Here is a 22,304-nt window from a genome sequence, read left to right on the forward strand (position 1 = left end):
GTAATGGTTCAAATATTGTTAATGTTCTCACTAACAACTTAAAGTCAATCTGCCACAAGTACCAGCTCTCCCCTTGGTTTAAAAAGCCTCTAGTGTCTCAGGACAGTGTGCTTCTTGTCACACATTTCACTCTGATGCCCATGTTCTTCATTGCAGTATTCCAAGAAAAACAAACGGTACATACAGTGTTGTTGCTGCTGTTATTATTGGGGCTCTGGACATTAATGACTTTGACCTCTTTTATCTTGATGTAGTTCCTCTGATGGCCACAAAAGAAATACTGGAAGAATTTAGCAGGGCATTGCTCACATATTATTTGAATAATTTGTTAAGTGTGCTAAGTGTGGATGTTAATATTAGAGGAGGCAGCGCGAGCTGAATAGGCTACATATTAGCTTAATATTCTTTCCTTTAAAATGAACATTCTACACAAGATTATTGCTTTAGCTGTGCCATTATATCAACAGCTTACATAAGGAATATGCGGTAGTGTTTTCTAACTTTTTCTTGGGGGTTTCCATTATAATATGTCTCTTTAAAATAATGTAATACCTACAGGCTGTTATGTGAACTTCTATCAAGTTCTTGAACAGAAAGATTTCTGGTTTAATCCTGTTCAGTTTGCCAAAGTCCACATGAAAGCACATATGACCTTGAGCAAGGCATTCAAAATAATGTCCCAATTTAAGATAATCTTTTTATTTTTTTGCTTGAAGTATAGTCACTGTCAACAACCGATTAAAGCTTTATTATAAAAAAAAAATACAAAGTCAGTATGTAAAAGTATGCAGTTGATGACAGTACCTACAGTTAGCAAAATAAAATAAGAAATAATATAAAGTATAAACCGTCTTATTTGAGTGATATCAATAGAAATTGTTCATATCGTTTAAAAGTTGTTTGTTTGTTTATTTTTTGACAGGGTCAAATATAAATCCTCACTATACAAGACAGAAATTTAATTTAAGAAAAAATATGAATTGAGCAAACAAATAAATAACTATTTGTAAAGAATATTCAGATGAATTTGTATGTCATACAGTTCTAAAATAAACAGTTCGATGGTGATTATATGCACACATTATGAATATGATGTTGAACTTATTTACAATATACCAATTCTTTAATATATATTTTTGATGTATAATCCCATCGTGTTTTCATAGTTCTGGACATCATCTTTTGCTGGCACTCCCATGCAGCAGTTGGTTCAGTGTTCATTTTCTGAAAAGAAAACGGGCAGAAATGAACATTTTAATCTTTTCACGCACCTCAGTAAAAATGGGCTTCGACTTTATATTCTAAATTGCAGCACGTGGTGAGTGCTCATATCTGTGAGGATCAATACATTCAGAATTTGAAGTAGTTTTTGTGATGTGTTTATGTGGATTCATCTAAATAATGGTAAGCTACCAGGTGGCCTACGAGATAAAAGCATCCCAAAGTGGGGATAAACATGCACATTTCCATTGTTGAGTTGTGAGGCCATTTAGAAAGTTTCCGTCTCCACATACAGCACTCAAAGTGCTTTGAAACTTTTGATCAGAAGATGCATCTCTTGACTGTTACATGAAAACAAGCCGAATAAATGAATTCCTGGCAAAAATGGACATCAGGAAACACTTGATACAAATTTCAGCTATTTGCATGCCTTTCAGCTGTTAAACCAAATTTGAACATTATTATTTTTTCTTTGACCACCCATGATGGTGTGAAATGTCCACAGCTGGAATGTTATCCAGCTGAACTTTTTCTACAACACCAAAACTCCAAATTCCTCGCAAAATAAAGGAACTGAACAAAAGAAAATGCAAGCACATTCCTGAAAAAGGCCACTTAGCCTTGTAACCTGCCAAAAAAAATCCCTAAGGTGTGAAAGTTATTTTAGAATTGATATAAACCTGCCAAAAAACCCTGTTTTTATCAAAAACAACTTTATGCTAAAACTGCTTTTAGTGTGATGCAAATTTAGCTAAAAAAAAATAAACAAATGGCAAGATACACAAGCTATCAAACAGCTCTAAACTTTGATGACAGGAAAAAACAGTTCATACATAGATCTACAATTCCAGCACTTGAGCACAAGTATGCTTTCCGCAGTGAAGCGAACCAAATTTGTATATATAAATTTCAGGACGTGTCATCAAACAGGCCTCATCTTATCACAATAATTGGCTGCCAAGGGCAAATAGACGCAGGGAGAGATTGGCAGAGACATGTTGCCATATGAGTAACTGGGTGACAAAGCCAGAGTGAGCCGTGGTTGAGTCACAACCATACTCTCCAACAGCTTTGTTTACCTGCCCTCACCGCTGCCACAATTAATGCAGCAGAGAAGTGGACCAACCAGGCACCCTTGGAGCCTTGGTTATCTGCATTGATCTGCTGCTGTGTGTTTTTTTAATTTTTTTTTTTATTGTTGTTACAAAAGAGAGCAGCTATGCTAAAATGTTGCCACTCAAAACAATGCAGGGGACAGCAGCACTCACAGAACCCTGAGTACCTTAAATTTCAGGAGGCTAAAGCTGTTTCAGACCCGGAAAGGTTGAATTCTGGCTTTTTTTTTACGCCCTCCAAATGTCAAGCAACGGACTTACAGATTTGTTTAACTTATGTATTTAGTGATTAATTCATTTATTTGATGCAAACATTCTTTGAGACTGAGCATACGCTACCGATAGTTTGAACAAAATTACAGGAGTGAGGTTTATGTGTGATTCTCTTTTTATGAATACAATTAAAAACTTGATAAACACAATATTTCATGAGTAAAATGGCTGTACCTCACACATGATTTTAGCTTTCTGAGAAAAATAAACACTTGTTTTGTATTTGCATTAGCGAGCATCAGCTTGGTCTAAAACAAAAAAAAGACACTGATAACCTCTCACTTTGTGAAAGAGTGTCTGCAGTGCACATCATTAATCAGAGGCTTCCAGTCACACTTGCTGCTAAGTTCAATATATTTATTTTATACATCTTTGACTTTACCTCCTGCAATCTCACAGAAGAGGGGACAGCTTTTTCCAAAGTAAAATAAGTTGATACAAATTCTATTTTCTGTGGTTTCGTCTCTTTTACAAAAGATCAAACAATAAGCTTTCATGTCAGCAGTTTTGTATCATGCTACATCCCTGTGTCTTTTTCTTTGGTGTTTCAAGGCCGTGGATTATTGGCTTGAAAGCTCACTCTTTCTTTCAGGCAACGCAGATAATTTAACAATTTCCTTCCAGCAATTAAACAGGCCCATGTGTTAAAGTAAAACCAGTAGTTTCCAGTGAGAAAAAAAACTATTTTCCAACATGGCAGTCATAGGCTTCCCTCAACAACAGCTAGTACACTTCCCAGTGTCTGATTATAACCTTTGCTGTGTCTTAATCAAGTACATTATACAGTGAACCTTAAAGAACGTCTGCTCTCTAATCCTATTACAAATTTCAATTCTCCACCATTTTCCCCAGCTATCAGATTATGGTCAGCATCCCAATAAAAGCCCACATTCTGTTTTTGGCGCCCTATTAGCATCATTTCGTCCATCAAGCGACATTAATTGTGTATGAATGCAAACTCCCGCAGAAGAATACGGTCTTCAAGAGGCCTGTCGCATACTTTCTCCACTTGGGAGGACCTTTAACCTACTTAGCTGAGGAACCGCACTGTTTCAAGTAGTGCAGCTGAAAGATATGCACCTGCCCGCTTTTTACTCTCACACTGCTCGGTGATTTAAGGGGAGAGAAAGTATTTGATCTAAATGGTACTACACTGACTTGCAGGTGAGGAATTTTCCCAACAAATGTCCTCAACAATTCAGCCACTGGGCCGGCCACAATGCAGATGTGTATAGTGGCTTAAATCCTACATTTCTGATTCTGATTTGGAGTGCGGAAGATAATCCATTTGTGGTGTTGCAAGATTCAGTGTCAGGAAACAAAGTTCAAAATTGGAATTGGTTCATTGTATTGAATGCGTAATAATGCTCCGGGTGGAAAAATCTAAAAATACCTTGGAAGAAAACGCCTCACAGACATTTTGCGATCAACCTACATTTTTATCGCTAGTCATTATCTTATTTGATTTTAATAAACAAGGAATTATGAGAAAATGATCACTACTTTTTCTGTAGCCCGACGTTAACTGATGTATATTATACAACTTAGAAGACTTCACGTAGATTCAAATTATTTTCTGATTGAGTATATTTATGTTTCTCCTCAATTTTGGAGGTAAAATTGCAGTTGTAAATGAAGCAATCCTGTGCGTAATCACACACTTTCGAAGCACAACATACTTTCTAAGTCTAGCTCTTTCTTAGGATCAATACCAAGACGCAATATTTAAGTGTGTACCGATAACACATACGATAAGAAATCACTCGAAATCTAGTAAGTGCACTGAGGGGCACAACACAAAGACAGAATATATGTTCACATATGTTCAATAGGTTCACAGGTCGTGCGTAAATTACGCACGCGAGATTTAAACTGTTTTTTTATGATAGCATTGCACTGACATCTATCGTGTAATCATTATTCACTATTCAATCACCAAACAATATCTGAATATAAATATGGAAACCTCTTACCGTTTTTGTTATTTCTTTAAATCGCATTAGAGAGAACAAGTTAAAAGTTAAGTTAGAGATTTAACGCCTGCGAGACTAAATAAATCCCCATGTTTTCTGCACTTTGCACTCGGCCGGTGTGTGGTTGAGGTTGCAGGTCACGAACCTGGCCCTTAAGCCATCTCTCCACATCTCTCAGGGTATTGAACCAACAACGACGAGATGGAGAAAAGCACTTCAGCAACCAGGCGCTTTGGTCCATCTGCTGTGCTGTGCTGAGCTGAGGGGGTGATGATATCGGAAAAAAAGATTGTCTCTATAATATAAACTACATAAATGGGTTATTATTTGGTTCTGGTCAACAACACTTAAATGGCCAGAAGAACGCTTACACATCATATACTGTAAAATTGGTTAAAATATCCCCAGTCAGCACTGTTTATTTTGATAGGGCGATTTTGCACCAATAAGTATTATCATTAATGCACACAATACCAGATGATGTAGTCACTGGTGGCAAGCAATTCTTGGCACACATGGGACACTTGGTTGTCATTATTTTATTACATTATTTTATTAATTTGCATGTAAGCAATTAAGTCATTATAAAAGATTGTGAAATATTTTGAGTGAAATTACAGAAAATGTTAGACAGTTAAGTTGTTCTAGTCAAAGAATTTCAAAAGCGTGTATTTGCAGGTGAAAGCAAGACAGTTAAAACGCAAAGTAACAGCCCCGTGCGTAATTCTGGGACTTAAATATATGTTTCCTCCTGCAGCAACCAGGGACTCTACTTATTCTCCTTGGGGCGGCAAGGGTCAGTGTAGGCTAATTCATATGAATATATTGTATTTGTCAGCATGTATCACACTCTATTGTATCATGCACAAACAGCAACAAGCTCTATCAAATAACCATTAACATAAACAGCTGTAAAAAAAAAACAACAACATTGAATTATTGAATTATTTTCTCTTTAAATGTGTCCGATTTATTTACAAACCTTTGCTGGGCCTTCTTCTCAGCTCCTTGGCGCGTCCGTGCTTCCCGCTCTCGATGCCTTGGTCGCGTCATATTCACTGGATATAAAAAGTTAACTTAGACAACTATATAAATGTGGACTATAAGCCCTCAAAAGGGTTGCATGCAGCCAACCAGCTCCGGATTTTTATGGGATCGTAATGTGGAGGGTCTGTGGACCAGGGTCCTGCTCTCTGACTCAGTAATCCACAAGGTTGAGAGGTTTGCCTCATTTACATAATGTTAGAGGTCTGGGCCGAGGCCTACCTTTCTTTAAGCCATGAAAAGACACCATGCAGCAGCAGCTAGAAGAGTGGAAAAGGCGCAGAGAAGTCTGGACAAGTACAGGAATATTTGCAGGTATGAAATATTTCTTTGATTTAAGAAAGAAGTTGTTTTAATTATTATTGATACTCTGATAGAAATATGACCTTTTTTTACTGAGAGCATTTGGTTTACACCTGTTTGCACACATTTTCAGTTTTAGGCTGTTTCCTTCCCCCACTTCGGTATTTTTCTGTCAACTCCAGCTGACTTTGGAATACGCATGCACTGTTTGCTTTACCTCAACAACAATAAAGTCCCACCACTTCACATTAAATCCTCTGCGGAATCCAGGCGTCTGTCGACAGAAAAAAAGGAGAAGACATTCGAATACCAAAATATGATTTATTACAATCCGGCTGTCAATTTAACCGGAGATTGGTGTTCTCGATACGTCGCTTTAATTAATGGCTGACCATGTCACGTCTTCAATTGCTCAATTAGGGTAGGCAGCTACTTGCGTCCATGCCATGCTAAATTACATTAGTGGCTTCATGGAGACGAGTGCTTCCTTCCCCAATAAAGGAAGATGGGAACACATTTCACGTGTAGTAAAATAAGCCCAAACACAGAACACCTGCTCCTGCTGTTGTCTGCTGTTGATAGCAAAACATATTATCAGTATTATGATTTTAGACGTTTATGGGTAGCATGCAATAGCTATCCCTCTCAATTATTGGATGGTTATGAGCCATGCGTTCTAGATCCATAAAGGACACATGTTAGGCTGTAATGGGAAGCGACGTTAACTGGTGTTCATTATTGCAGTTTGTAGCTCTTTTCTCTTTTGACCCCCCCCCCCTGTTGTGTGCCTCTTCCTCTGATTCTTCCCCTGGCGCCAGTCAGTTTGCTCAGAGATTACAATGTCAGGTCAAGACATGCAAAGTGTTATTAGTGCACATTGACCAGACCTGAGGGTTTGATGCTGACAATATTGTCTCCCAATTGCATTAAGTAGGATGAATAATATAGTTTTTTATAAGAAATGAATACAATTGTGACTGTTATTTCATTTCCACGAACAAGTAGAATTAGTGTCAGAAAAAACGGTATCAGTTTTGGCAAATATAATCCATAAATCCTGTATATTATATCCTTTGCCTGCTTATGAATGTTAGGTGATGATATACTCACAGGTTGGATCTCTATTGTAGCTCCCTTTCAGCATTTTGTCATTTTGAGCTAATTTGGACTTGTCCCTTTCTTTCTGGTGGGGCAAAATGATGCTTAAGAAGCATAAATGAGCCGGTACAACTTCATTGTGCCTCTTTGATGATACTCTGTGGCCCTTATGTCTGTTCAAAGTGCTCTCAAAGTTTCTAGAAAGAGTGGAATTCCCTACTGACGCAAAATAGTCATATGTGGTCAGATCAGCTGATGTGCAGAACATAATGGGTTATTCTCACCTGTTTATAGCTGTCAGAAAGGAGAGAATCATAAATATGTGGCGTCGTTTTATTCACGTATGCAACTTAATATAAGGCAAAGTGTATTTGCATGAATTATTTCCCGAAAATGTCAATGACTATTGTTTGATGGTTTAGGAGTTTTGCTCCGCCCCCTGTGTTTGTCGTAAACCTGGCTCCTGGCTCCAATAAACCCGGGCTAAGAGCGCCCTGGGCTCGCCTCCTTCTCCAAGGCGATCAATAGGATCTCAGGCGCTCTACAAGCACTCTCCTACGTAGACATCCACTAAGGAGAGAGCCGATACAACAACACGGGTGATCTGCTCAAACACAAAAAATCTACCTGCTTTCTGAATCATGTCGTTGAGCCCAAAGCACACTACGCCTTTTTCAGTGACAGATATTTTGAGTCCAATCGAGGAGACCTACAAGAAGTTTAGTGCCATGGACGGCGCAGGGAACCTAACCTCTCCACTGGGAGCCTACCGACAGCCTCAGGTGCAAACCGGCATGCAGCAGCACTCCATGGGCCATAACGCCACCGTGGCCACCACTTACCACATGCCGCACACCGTCTCCCAGTTCTCCCACAGCGCGATGGGGGGATACTGCAATGGAAGCATTGGCAACATGGGAGACCTCCCGTCGTACCAGGAAAGCATGCGGAATAGTGCAGCAGCAACAGGGTGGTACAGCACCAACCCTGATCCAAGATACTCCACAAGTAAGTTCTTTACTCCATTTACACACATTTTTATCTTTTTATTTCTTCGTTGTTAAAAAAATAAAATAAATACAATTTGGAATTATGGAGGAAAGCGCACAGTTAATATGTATCGCTTCCTAATATTATTTAATTTATGATTGGGGGCTTACGATAACAAGTTAATGCAAATGATGCCCACTATGTTATGGCATATTTAATTTAAAATGGCTATTACTGGCGGTTAAACTGAAAAGGAGATCATTCTTTCATGTCTGGTTCGACTTCTTTACTTTTGGCATGGAAAAATATGTCAAAGCAATATTTGGATACATTTATTATTATCATTATTATTATTATTATTTTTATTATTATCAAGTGTGTTTTCAAGCTAATGATTTCCATCTTACATAATTATCAGCCAATAATAAATAAAGACTACTTCAGGCGAAACAGTGTTCTCCTCTTCTGTTTATTGAACGCACATATATGTATGTATATTTTTAAGTTTCTAGATACATGGGACCTTCCACAGGTATGAACATGACCGGCATGGGGGGTCTCTCGGGAATGGCAGACGCCAACAAATCCATGCCAGTTCTCCACGCTGCGCCCAGGAGGAAACGGCGCGTCCTGTTTTCGCAGGCTCAGGTCTACGAGCTGGAGAGGAGGTTTAAGCAGCAGAAATACCTGTCGGCGCCTGAGAGGGAGCACCTGGCCAGCATGATCCACCTGACGCCGACCCAGGTGAAGATCTGGTTTCAGAACCACCGGTACAAGATGAAGCGCCAGGCCAAGGACAAGGCAACGCAGCAGCTGCAGCAGCAGCAACAGGACGGTAACCTGTGCCAACAGCAGGCGCAGTCCCCGAGGCGCGTAGCCGTGCCAGTTCTGGTGAAGGACGGTAAACCGTGCCAGAACGGCTCCAACACGCCAACGCCGAACCAGCAACAGGTACAACAGAGCCAGCAACAAAGCCAGCAACAGAACGGGGCCGGAGTTGTGCTCGCGTCCCCGACCGGCAGCCTCGGCCAGCATCAAAGCCAGCAGCAGGTGAACGCTATGGAGCTGGAGGAGATGTCGCCCAGCCCCCCCTCACTGCACAGCCAGCTCAACATGGCCCAGATAGACACATCTGCTGTAGATTACACCAGTAACATGGTCAGCTCAAACCTCCTCTACGGCAGAACGTGGTAGGACTTAAAACAGTACTGTCACTTTCCACTTTTTCTATGTGAACCTGCGGATGAGCCCATGCAAGAACAAATACATATATATATATATGTATATATATATATATATATATATACACACACACACATACACACACGCACATATGAATAACATATGAAGGCGGAAAACGTGGGCCCTTTGGTTTGGAGGGGACAAGGCGCACAGAGGCGCACCAGCTGATCAGGGCACATTTTCTTGACATCTCTGAGAGGGGAGTCTATTTTTGAACATTACAGAAATGGCTGCCCTTGAAAGCAATTATGTCGTTTCTGGACCTTTTGTAATCCATGTTTTGGACCTTCCTCATGATGTTTTAAACGTAGTCTATGTTGTTGAAACAAAAAGGAATGCTGCTTCACTTGAGTTCGGACCGGGGGTGGGGAAAGGTGGGATCAGGTTTGAAGTACACTAAGCCACCGCTCCTTATTTACGGGGATAACCTGATATTTTTATCATATTAATATTGTAAACTAATGTATTCCTTTAGAATTATTAAATAAAGTAGGGAATTGTATATCTGGCTAACACACAAGAATGCGTTTAACTGTATAATAATCGTTATTGCGTCCACTTCTATGTTTTCTTTATTCTTTTGTAAGTTAAAAAGGAACAAATGCGTGATGGCTGCTGTATATGTTTCAAAACCAAGTGAACGTTAACAATAAATAACTTGAAGTGTGAGAGCTATTCCTGAAGAAGTAATTTTTTAAAAAGGGATCTGTTTTGGAGTGCAATTTCATTATGTTGTGATTGAGACCAAATTGAGCAGGAAAGCAAGGTCGATGAGGGGAGCCAGCATTGTTCAGGTGACATTTTGGAGGGCTGCCTTTCATGGAGGATGTCTGCAGGAGTCTAAGACTGGGAAATCACCCTTTAAAAAATCACTAACGCTTTCCAGCAGGTTTAATGGTGTCATCAATTTATGCATTGATACAATCAAATAATTATTTTCTTATCCAACATATTAATCTTACTATGTTTAATAGGCCCAGAGTTTTGTTTTTGCCGCAATGTAATTGGTCGATTGTATTGTGAATGCGAGCATTCATAAAATACACAATGACTACCAATTATTGTAAGAAGGAATATTATCTAAAGAAATGGAGTACATGCCTCGCATTATTATAATGCTGCATTAAAGTTAATTACATTATTATTATTATTATTTTTGTTATTGTTGTTATTGTTATTCGTATTCTTATGCACAGGCCTGTCATTAAATTATCAAAATAAAATAAAGATTTCCTTCCCATCAGTTACAAAAGTCAACTACAAAATAAGAGAAATATGCTTCTTAATTTAACTTTTTACATTTTAAATAATTTAAGACAATACATCAAAATGTTCTGCTTCTTCACTGAAACTGAGAGCTGGATGGGAGTTCGTTACGTTTTTGTCTTTTTTTTTTTTTGGAGTATATTGATAATAAGGATTAACGCACTTTTGGGGATACCTCGATAATATTCTACTATGATCTAAATACATAGCAATATGTCAAGTTCTTAAAAAATGTATCACTTAGATCTCCTTTATTTTAAATCTAAATGTTGTTATAATTTCATTGTTTGACAAAATTTATCTCAAACATTTACAAAATATCAAGACTTTTCAAAGAATGCAAGTGTATGTATTTAGAGTTATTTTGATTTTAAATAATAACAAATATCCTCATTGTTTTCTGATGCATTCACTTTAAGCAAATGTTGGAAAGACTCACCAGCTTCACGGTGTCTTTTTCATTCACACACTCTCATTCACTGTATGCACACACACACACACACACACACAGACACACACACACACACACTCACACAACCACACAAAAAACACACACACACTTACATTAGAGTCATTCTGATCAATCTCTTTTGAAGATGATGAATGATTTGTGCAAACAAACTCCAAAGTGTTTAAGGTCATCACTTAGTGTCGGCTCCCCTTTGCTTCCGTCCTCCAAAACCTTTTTCTTTTTTACACCAGCAGTGGCTGATAATAGCATCTAACATTTCATTTCCTGTGGTCATTTAAACACGTTTGGAAATTACTTCTCAATCCCCTTGCTGATGACACCCTGTGGTGGTGATGATGATGATGATGATGATGATGATGATGATGGCTATCAGTGTGTCTCAATAGGGACCTTGGAGAGCCCCCATTTCCAACCCCTTCACATACCTGGCAGCTGTATGTATATGTGCTATCATCCCTACACTCGAAGGAAGCATCAGAGCCAATATGCACCTGACATTCGGATTGAGAAGGGAGTTTGATAGGAGCAGTAAAACGAGAAATGCATTCCACAATATACACTTTGATGCTGCAAGGTGTTCCTGATAGATTCTGTCCTTAAATTGAGGGCATGAATGAGCTGTCAACAAAGATGTTCGATGGTGTGCCCCATGAAATGAAAGTGGAGGTGAAGCCATTCTTTTCTCTTTTCAATAGCCATAGTTATGGCGCACTAATAGGCTATGCTTGGTAATCACTGTCTATTGTGCCTGTTGCTTCTCTTGCTTTATTGGGGTGTACCTCTCTTTGTAAGGATATATGAGACAGACTGGGCACTGTAATTGGTGCTGGCATCATCATCTCGCTCTGGAAAGTTTTTGGAGGCTGCAGCCGCCACTGTGTGGTGTTGCTTCCATGTTGCTGAAGAACATCCACACCCACACGCGTGTGCACGTGCATGCATACAAATAGACGCCCAGGTCAACATATTCTCACACACAATGCCTCAAATGAGTGCATGCACGCTCACATTCACGTACACAAATAAAGCAACCAAATCGAACATGCATTATATAAAAATTGTCTCTCCAACAAAAAGCAGATATTTCCATCAGAGCATGGAATGATGGCCATTTGTAGGATTATCTATCTCACTGATGTAAAGATTTGTTTAGACTATTCTTCTCAGGTAATTGCAGGTTGCACTGCAAAATGTGAACTTAGAAGAAAGCCTTGCTTCAGTCTCTGCATCCCCCCCCCAACTCCCTTCCTCCCCATTATTCTACTTAATATGTCAGAAGGTCTGATCGCAGAGAAACCTTTTCAAGTCCTATTGATGTGTTCCTCAATTGACCATGGCGACCTAGCAACCTAGAGAGCGCTAATTGGCAAGGGCTTAACATTATTGGCTGCATAGTTTTCACAGAAATAGGGCAAACATATAACCCTCATCATATACACAGTTCACTGTTTTTTTGTCTTTTTTTTGCTGGTACAACAGGATGGGGGAATTGCTTTGTGTTGTTGGTCTTCACTAGAAAAGTAATTAAAAGAGAAAGCTAAAAGCAGAGTCTGGCCTGGTTGTGGAGTGGAGTGGAATATAGTGGATGATTTTTCCTGACGACACACAGGTAAAAGGCAGAAAAATGTTGCTCCACTACACAGAGAGGATTCCATGGTATTTATGGTGTTTTTTATGATAACATATGATATACATAGCCCATGGATATTAAGTCAGTAGTGCAAGGTTTACTCCGACGCATTCCACCACCTCCTCTCTCCTTCCTTCCCCAGAAATAGTCCCCAAACTTGCCCCACGAGAAATGATTAGGAGAGGCGAGGTCTGCTTTTCATTTCACTGTGCGAATGAATCCATTGAATTGGCAAGTTCTGAGAGACGCACAGCGAGATTTTAATTAGTGTATTGCCCTCGCATTCTGCCAAGGAGAGACAATCTTTCTCTTTTCTATGACAAACCTGTGCATGCTAGATTTGCAGGGTTTCCAAAGAATGAGTCACTGCAAGTCTGCAAGTCTTTGCCCCAGGAAGCAGAAAGTTCTCCAATTCCAGTCATTTCCAAATGGAAAAAATAGCCTGCAAATAATCATCTTCCTACAGAGTGGAAAAAAACATTTCAAGAAGGTCATAGGACTCCGAAAGCAATTCTCCCTCTAATAGATTTCCATGAAATTAAATACATGAAACCACATTTTTTTCACCGTTGCCTTTGGTTTGACGATACTGTAACATAAACTCAAATGCATATGCACACACACACTCACACATGCGCGCACACACACAAGTATGTGCTATACCAGGACTTGCACTGGCTAATTCCATTGCTTACTATGAATATAATTTTAGCAATACGAGGCATTGCAGTGTCAAAGAAACCTTTTGAGGACTATTCACAAATGTCTGGGGGAGTGAGGGGGTTGGAGGACCAGGTTAGGAGTGAGTGTGTGTGTGTGTGTGGGGGGGGGGCGGGGGGGGGGGGGGGGCAGCATCCCTTATTAGAGAACCATGTCACATTCTCTCCTGCGCCGGTCGGACTCGCTGCACTGCCAGTAATCCCCCCTCCAAGTCCCCCTATGCATGTTATTCAATTCGCTCATAAGTAGTTAGAGAAACTGTTTTCAGTTGCCACTAATAACTACTGACCTCCAGCGACACAGGCCAACAATGGGTTTGTCAGGCCTGAAACGCACAACCAAAGAAGCTGATTAGGAACTCAAGAGGTTTGAAGCAAGAATCAATGGCTGCTCTGTCCTGCCACGGTGCTTCCAGCATGGCACTGATGATTGTGGGACCTCCATTAGTTATGCCTCATTAAGTCCCACAAACTCCTTTAAGAAAATGAGTTTAGCCAATTCTAAAATCTATTACGGCCGCGGAGCCCCTACTGAGGTGCCACTGTGTTTGGACTCCAAGACAGGAGGCTAGAGAAAGACCTGCTTAGAGACGTGTGGGAGCCTGTGACACACTGCACTCCATCCCTATGTATACTCTTTCTTTTCTTTAACATGTTAACCCTTTCCGTCTTCTATTATTGGCAAAACATGCTGGAAATGCATCAGCAGACACAATGACACACAATGCATCAGAGCCACACAAAATATGTTAGTTTATAAGTTGGTTGCTTTGTCGTTGTACACCTGAACTGCAATGATCCACAGCCGCTGTGAGGGAAGCATTTCAAGCTCAAACTGTACAGTGACATCATGGTGACACACTATCATGTTTGTTGTATTTATATTGCTGTCATGTCAGGAAAATATCTGGCACATTTCCGTCACCCTAAAAATATTTTGTAAAATGTGTCATTCCACACCGTTTATAAATCAGACACTCCAAATCAATGAAGTAAAATGCGAAAATGAGTTAACTCACGCGTTGAAATGGCTGACTCTAAACATCAGGAACCAATATTTTCCATGAGATGAAGGAAAAGCTTCTCTGTGAGACATTTGTAAGCCATTCAAAATACTCCTGTACTCCTCTGTTTGTCTGTTATATCGGCAAGGCCACACATGATATAATTATACTCCATCCTTGGAATGGGTTTCAATCGGCCAACAAATAAAAAAATTAAATCAATCGAGCATAAGAGACATTTAATCGTCACGTCCAAATATGGAAAGAGTTGACGTGAAAATGAGTTAGAAATTGTTTTTCCTGTATTCAGAAATATGAAAAAGACACATTTACAGAACAAAAGAGTTCATCTCTGTCCTTCACTGCAATCCTCTTTACTTTTGAACCAGCAAGCAGTTTTCTCCCAGCTCACCGTTGCCACAGTAATGGCCAGCTGCCAGTCTGCGGATTACTGGTTAATAGGGCCAGGGCTGAAGAGCAGTTCAATGAAGGTAGGCAATGGATAAGATCAGTGTGTGTTGGCTAGGGCATAGTTATCTATGTGTGTGTGTGTGCCTGTAAGTGTGTGTTACTTTGTTTTATTCATTTATTTTTCTTCTTTTCGTTTTAGAGACGCAATCGCACCATACCATTAGTGTATTTACATGCACACAGTCATGCATTTTAATTTGTGATAAACGGGTGTGCATGCTGCAAATACATAAAACACAAAGACAAAAGGGAGCCAGAAACCGTACAAGAAGAAAAACAATCTGGGAAATTCAAGGACGCGTTAAACATGCTTGAATAGAAAAAAAATGAAAAATGCTCTCAGAACTAGTTAATGGGGGGCGGGGGGGGGGGCGATGATCCAACAGCAAACAGCCAAGCACACACAAATAAACACAAATTGAGATGAATGGCAAAAGATAACAGAGACAGCTACCACTCAATAGCTACGTCTGTCAAATTAAGCCCAGAAGGACATAATCGTTTCTTCAAATATAACATTCTGTAATCTGCCCCCTCCAAAACACGCAGGCGTCTCAATATAACCATCCCAGAGGGCCACGGGGGCCAAAGAGGACCACCCACTTTCTTTTCAATTATCATCTTGCAGCAACCTGTCTCCTCTCCAGCATTCAGCAGGAGACACTGACTGCTCTCCAGAGGGAATTACAATTAGACTGCTGTTTGTCCCTCGAATAAACTTCCAGACTGTAGCTGACAATCCCAACTCTGTAGAGCATGTGACCCCGAGGACAAACAGGATTACGCCCCAAATCCCATGTTCCTTTACTCTTTCTCCCTTCTGCCTCTTGAGTTGCTGTGGTCAGTTGGTCTCCGGGTGGAGGCAGGGAAAGGAAATGCGGGTACACAACTGAATACCCCTCTAAGTCTGCAAATACACAAATTACTTCAGGTAGTGACGTCAATCTAATTCCATAGCCAATAACGTCGGTTTGTCCATTTTCTAGGACAGCAAAAAATGCATTAATGCATTTATTTTAATTTTCGGGCGGGTTAAGGTTACATTAAATCATTTTGGCTATGTTTGGGATAAGGTTTCCATTTAGATCTAAAGCAGTGGTTCCCAACACAGGGGTCGAGATCACCCAAAGGTGTGAGGTCATGAGGTCACTACTGCGATAGCAGAGAATGAAATAAATAAGTATAAAGCATTTGACTTTTTATGACGTCTCAAGCTATGTCTTTTTTCTTGTGAAATAGTGAGTAGGTTCCCTTCAGGCCATGAAAATGAAAAAGTCATAAAAATCCCTCTAGTTGACATATAATACATTAGTGACAATGAGTCACAAATCAACAGTGTTTCATTTTAAGGGAATAAAAGCCCAACATGTTGTGTGACACTGATCTAAAAGTCCTCAAAGTCCACAGTTTTGGATTGGTCAAATATTTTTCACGACAGTGTGATATTTAATTTTTACTAAAAGTTTGGTTTATTTCAAGAAACATGTTCTTTTACATTTTAGTTTATGATGACATTTGGGTTTTTGTGATTTTTCCCAACTATCTGCATCTACATGTTGAAAAAAGGGGGATTCTCCCTCTGTAACTTCCAGCAGGCTAACATTAGTCTATTATTTACTTGAAACTTGTATCTTCTGTGTATTATCTGTCTGTTAAAACCTCATCAGTGCAAATAACAATCACGCTTAGAATTTGTCTCGGGGACACCAATTAGGGCACAATCCACATGGGACAAAGGCTGTGTTTCAGAGGGGAGTCACACTGGCCAGTTGATCTGGAGTGTTTATTTGCCCCGCTGTAGCCAGCTGGTCATACGAAGGCACAGAAAGGGTACATTGACTCCACCCAGCAGGGGGTAGTGGCACAGCAAAAGGGAAATGGGACTCTTTTTCAACTCCCCTTCTCCACAATGCAGCACGCCCAATCAAAGAGCCCCGGAGCCTTTTGTGGAGGTGGTGAGTGGACAAGGGAGGGGGCGAGTTTGGGCTGCCAACCCCTCCTCCTGCTGCTGTCCTGTCTGTGCGGCCAGCCACACTTCACAGCTAATTAGCGGTCAGATCCACTGGCCCCTAATCAGCAGGACATGTTAAAACTGCCCTAATCAGCCCTAATCCTGGCTTTGTGTCACACATGCAGCCTTCCCCTGCCTACTTACTCCGTCTGCTGTATTGATTAAGACATCATTTGGGGATTTGATGGTCAATACACTGCAAACTGCAATGGGCCATAGGTGTGCTCTGGATTACATGGTATGATGTCGTCTAATGGAACTTTAAGGTAAAGCTTCTATAGGTGACATGGGTGGCTTTCTTACACACCCGGCAGCTTATTCAAAAATATTGAAGAAATGTTAGTGATACTGTGAGGCACACGTATTACTGTATTAGCTCTCTTTTATCATTCGTCATATCAACCTAAAACATAAGTGGGGAAAACAAGTGTGAATAACTAATACTCGGGTAAATGATACACAAACATGTTATATGAAAAATACTAGTAAGTAATATGATTGAACCAATGTACCTCTACACATGTAGAGCTGCTTTACATCTAACCACTGTATTAAATGATCCTATTCAGCCATGGCCCATTGGGGAATCTCTGCTGTTTTCACGTCTTTTGTGTGGAGCTGGGACTATGCTTCTATACATTCTAAGCGAATACCATCTTTCCATAACAAATATTAATATGAATCATAAACACATGATGTTGGTTTGCATGTTTTCTTTTTATTGTGAAGAAATTAACGAATTAGTTTTTAGTATGATGTATGATAATTGTATAAAGACATTCCTTTTCACTTAATGTGGATTCAAGCTCTGACAAACAGAATAGACCATAACCTGTCTTCAAAATAAATAAGCAATGTGTGTTGAAAATCGTGTACCGGTGATTATTTTGACTCTTTTTTTAAAGTGTGCTACCACTTACCTAATAAAACTATAGGTTAACACATCTGTTTTGCTATTACATTACCCAGAATGCTTTGTCATTCAAATGCTTAACTACTTATTTGATGTATTTACTGAATTACTGCACAGGCCATTTTGTTGCAAAGGAGGCGTAGTAATTTTTCACTTATTTCAGTCTTTTAGTAATTAACTGGGCCATAGTGTTAATTAGGATGTAATGCACAGACACTCAAAGATGGGTGTGAATAATAATCAGCTTTTCCTTCATTCGTGAGTAAGGAGCCGGTTGACAGAGCCGACAGTATGGAAATACAACAGCGAGTAACTGAAATGAACCAAAACATCTGTCAGAAAAGTACATTATTCAATTTGTAGACAATATGCTGTTTGTACAGTCTTTTCTCCTCATCGAGATGTCATCACCACTGACAACATATAAATGGTGGCTGTCCTATTCGCTTGATTCAGTCGATTCAGAGACTACTTAGAAACTTTAGGAGAAAAAATGAGGTCATCAACACAGGCAGTATGGATGAATTTTAATCTAAGTGCTGAACTGTGGAGAATGGATTAGGTAATTACCATACTTTTCAGCGATATAAGGCCATAAATTAAAATCTCAAACAACTTCTCAAGTGACAACTCATCTAATCAGGGGGACAATCACAGAGCGGCCTTGCTGTTTACTGATTGCTCTAATCAAATATGGCTTGTTCAAACACAGCTAATTGGTCAGTTTACTCACGGAACGGGGAGGCAAATGTAGAGGGGCCACTGTCGTGATTTGAAGGACCCAAATATCTCCCATTTGCATTGAGTGCCACCAGAATACACTTGACTCCCACAAGTTATCAGCAAACCAGACAATTATTCATCAGTCACAAATTGGCACATCAAAGTCAAATCAGAGAATTACCGGCAAGAAGACCCCAAAGCAAGGGCTGAGCAGGGAAAGGTGGCCTTTGATTGACCGCGTTGCCCTTCACTCGTTCTTCCGGCCTTATATACCGTCAAGCTCGGCATCTTCCTGGAAAAGCGTCAAGGTTCTTCACAAGTAAGACCACACAACTTTTCAAGTGTAAAAAAAACAAGAACACGAGAAGGACGGTCAAAGTTATGACATCAAGGTGTTTCTTTCTTTTCTCCTGCCAGCTATAACAATGATTAAACTGTATGTTGGTGTCAAATATGAAACTGCAACTGCCAGCTCGATGTGACATGGCGTGGTTCAAGCTCCAGCGATGCGGTGGAATACAAGTACACCTAATTTATCATTTTGACGTCTTCCTTTTGTATTGTCTAGTGGACTTTCTAACAAACAGTCTTTCGGGTCACATTAAGATTAAAGTTTAAGATAGCTATGCTGGTAGTTATTTACCAATGTCATAGCTCCTTTTAAGTTGCAGACTTAATAAATGTAACCACAAGACGAACTCCGTCTGCAGTTGAGATGTGACAAAACAAGTCTAAACATTTACAATCTAATCTTTATAAAGATTCAAAACTAAATGTGAAAGGATTTTTTTTTAAAGTGCATGCTTTAAAAGCTCCTGGTCCTGTGTCACACTTGAGCATTGAGCGTGCATTCTTCCTCTCTGGGCCGGAGAGAGTTTCCACCTACTGCTACAGACTGGGTAGCAATTAAGGGGCGTGGGAGAGCATCGCTTGTACCAGTCAGCATGGCGAGCTCACACTTTCTCATCTTTAGGCTGTCAGTGGCCCAGAGATCAGCAGGATAAGACATGAACTCCTCATAACTCATTCAATGTCTAGCCAGTGCTTTATCTAAAACCACAGTCAAATTCTCAGATGTTCTACATTATCGTATTAGTTTTTAATTAGCACTGATTTAGCATTGCATTTCTGTAACATTGCCGCCCTCATGACGGATAGTTTGAAGAAAACATAGAAATGATTGCACCAGAGATATCTCCTTATTTATTCCACACATTCTTCTTCCTTGTCAAAACCTGGAACCTACATTACCCACAATGCAACTCAACTGCCGACCCTTTGGCTGGATATTCAGGTGTGCTCTGCCAGTAGCGGCTAAAGCCTTAAGCAGAGATGAGGATCTGGCTACAGAGGCCTGGCGCACTCGTAGGCTTTCTAACTCCAACACCCCAAAATTATTATTTTTATTTCAAACCAAGTCCACAAGTGACATCACTTGATACAATTAAATATGATCAATAATAACTAACATACTAAAATACTACACATTGACATAGCATGACAGGGGATGTGTACGTTGTTATTGCACCAAGTAGCATTACGCTGAAGTAGCATGTGAGCATGGCAGCATATGAGAAAAAGACATTGACAAGGTGCAATCTGAGTAACAAGGTCAGGGGGACTCGGTCAGCCTATAGGAGCAAGGACAACCAGTATGAGGCTAACAGCATATTAGTGGCAACAATGTTATGTATGAATATGGGGTATAATGCAGAGGTGAGTTGCCTGGGAAACAGTTACAATAGAAGGAGTGGGCGGTTGGGAGCAGTGTTATGGAAGGTGACAGCTCTGGGAAAAAAGCTGCCCCTAAATCCTAACACTGCAGCAGGATTCTAGTTCAACATCTGTTACTAATGTTGACCAGCTATTTTAAGGAAATTGAGGGCCAAATGTAGTTTCAGATGCGTCCATCTAGTATGATTAAGCTGGTCGAAAGTTATTGCTGAATTTGACTATTATGTAGCATCTGAGACCCGAGCTATTTTACCAACTGTCCTTTCATACCACAGAATAGGAAACACTGATGTCCACCGAACAATTAACTTCCCTCATTTATTTTAGAGCTTAATATTATCAAACTTAATTAATATTATTTGAAATAAATTCAATTATAAATTTGACTCCACAAAGTGCATACCTCAGTTGGAATGAAACACTCGTCCCCCAGTTTCCCTTCAGAAATTGTTTGTCAACATCCGCAGCATTGCTCATTTAAACCATACAGCCGACAAGGTTAACAAGGCGGCTTTTATGGAAAGCAAAGGGCAAATCTAATAACCTGTTTTGAGCAAAGCCAATGAGGGCAATGGAACATTGAGTTATTCTTTAGAACTCAGAATTAATTTGGAGATGCTGCTTGCGCAACGTTCTTATCCGAGTGCTCTGATTAATAAATATATTCTTTGATTTTGAAGCAGTAGAATTATGTTGTTGCATGGTTAAATCAATGAACTTCAATTTATGAAAATAATTACCCCTCCGCAATTTTTAACAGGCCCCTCAATCACTTCATCCTGAAACTGCAATGCTTTACCTATAGCCACATATACGTTGTGTGTTCTTTGCTGGCTTGCCAGCCTAATCCACCGGTAAGCCTAAATTCACACATCACCTGTTTGTTTTTCAGAGTTGAGGTTGATTGAAACCAGCAGCTGTACAGAGAGGGGTGGACTTCTCGAGAGCTGTGTGCACTCACTGTAGCTAAAATACAGCTACTGTAGCTCCTGCGTGTCAATACATCTAAACTGCTGGCTGGCTGCTTAATAAGCCTGATGTCTTGTTTTCTATTTCTACAGAGGTTACATACAGATGTGAAACAAGGGTTTGGAGGTGTTTGAAGCCACTTTTGAACAAAAGTAATGTAATAAGTAATATAACCCATTGTAAGTAATTAAGTTTAACCAATCACCAAGCCAAATTCCTTGTATGTGTAACTTGTTTCTGTTTCTGATTCTGATTCTGAATAACCTAGTAACTGACAACTTTTTAAAGTAAGTGGCCCAACACTGGTAATTAGTGTAAGAGTGCATGAAGTTATTGAAGGAAACCTCATCTTTTTCAGAATCTGTCCACCACGTCCTCGTGGATTTTTCCTTTTCACTGAGGGACCTGAGGCTGAATTTGCTAAATCCAGCAGATCCACAAGCTGCCTCACCTAATACTGACTTCCCTCCATGCTAATTCCATGGTGATGATGAAGACTTTGCAGCACCACATTTTTTAAAGGCTAAAAAAAAATCCATGTCGTCCATGATGTATGAAGACTGATGAGTGAATTCCTTGATGGATTGAAGGATGAATATTATATGTCACATTACTGGAGGTCATTTGTATAGATATCTACCAAGCTGCTGCATATGATTACACCTGCCTGGTGGAAATGTGCTCGCTACATTGCAGATGGAAAGCTTCAAGGCATTTCAAGAAAAAGTATCCAAAACGAAGAGAAAGTGTTGCAGTATGAAATTATTCAAACCTTAATGGCATACTTTCCTACGGAGAGAAACTTGCTCGTCCCATTATATTTAGACTATTTAGCATATTTTCCATTATATTAAAATATGTTGAATTAAGGCAGTAAGCTGTAAATATATATAAATATATATATAAATAAAATATATACAAACATTATAGACTTTAAAGTATAGAGTTTAAAGTTAGTTTACTCAAATAACTCTGATTAGTTTGTTGATCACTGGACCTTCTTTTATTGTCACTGAATGATTAACTAAATAGAGGAAAAGCAGCAGAAGCTAATGAATAGGCCTTCTGTTTGACCTTCCTTCGCCGAGTATTGGGCTTTTGAAAGGAGAACTAACTGAATGGCATACATTGCT

At 39.7% G+C, this 22,304-nt stretch overlaps 1 protein-coding gene across 1 annotated transcript; it reads left to right on the plus strand.

Moving 5' to 3' along the window:
- Positions 1-7,668: 7,668 nt before the first annotated feature.
- nkx2.4a (NK2 homeobox 4a) lies at positions 7,669-9,211 on the plus strand (the record flags this gene model as incomplete). Its single annotated transcript, XM_079174302.1, has 2 exons — positions 7,669-8,035; positions 8,550-9,211. 2 exons carry the CDS (start codon positions 7,669-7,671, stop codon positions 9,209-9,211), a joined length of 1,029 nt encoding a protein of 342 aa, XP_079030428.1.
- Positions 9,212-22,304: the final 13,093 nt, after the last annotated feature.

Source organism: Pholis gunnellus (genome assembly GCF_910591455.1).
Source record: "Pholis gunnellus genome assembly, chromosome: 15".
Lineage (NCBI taxonomy): Eukaryota > Metazoa > Chordata > Actinopteri > Perciformes > Pholidae > Pholis > Pholis gunnellus.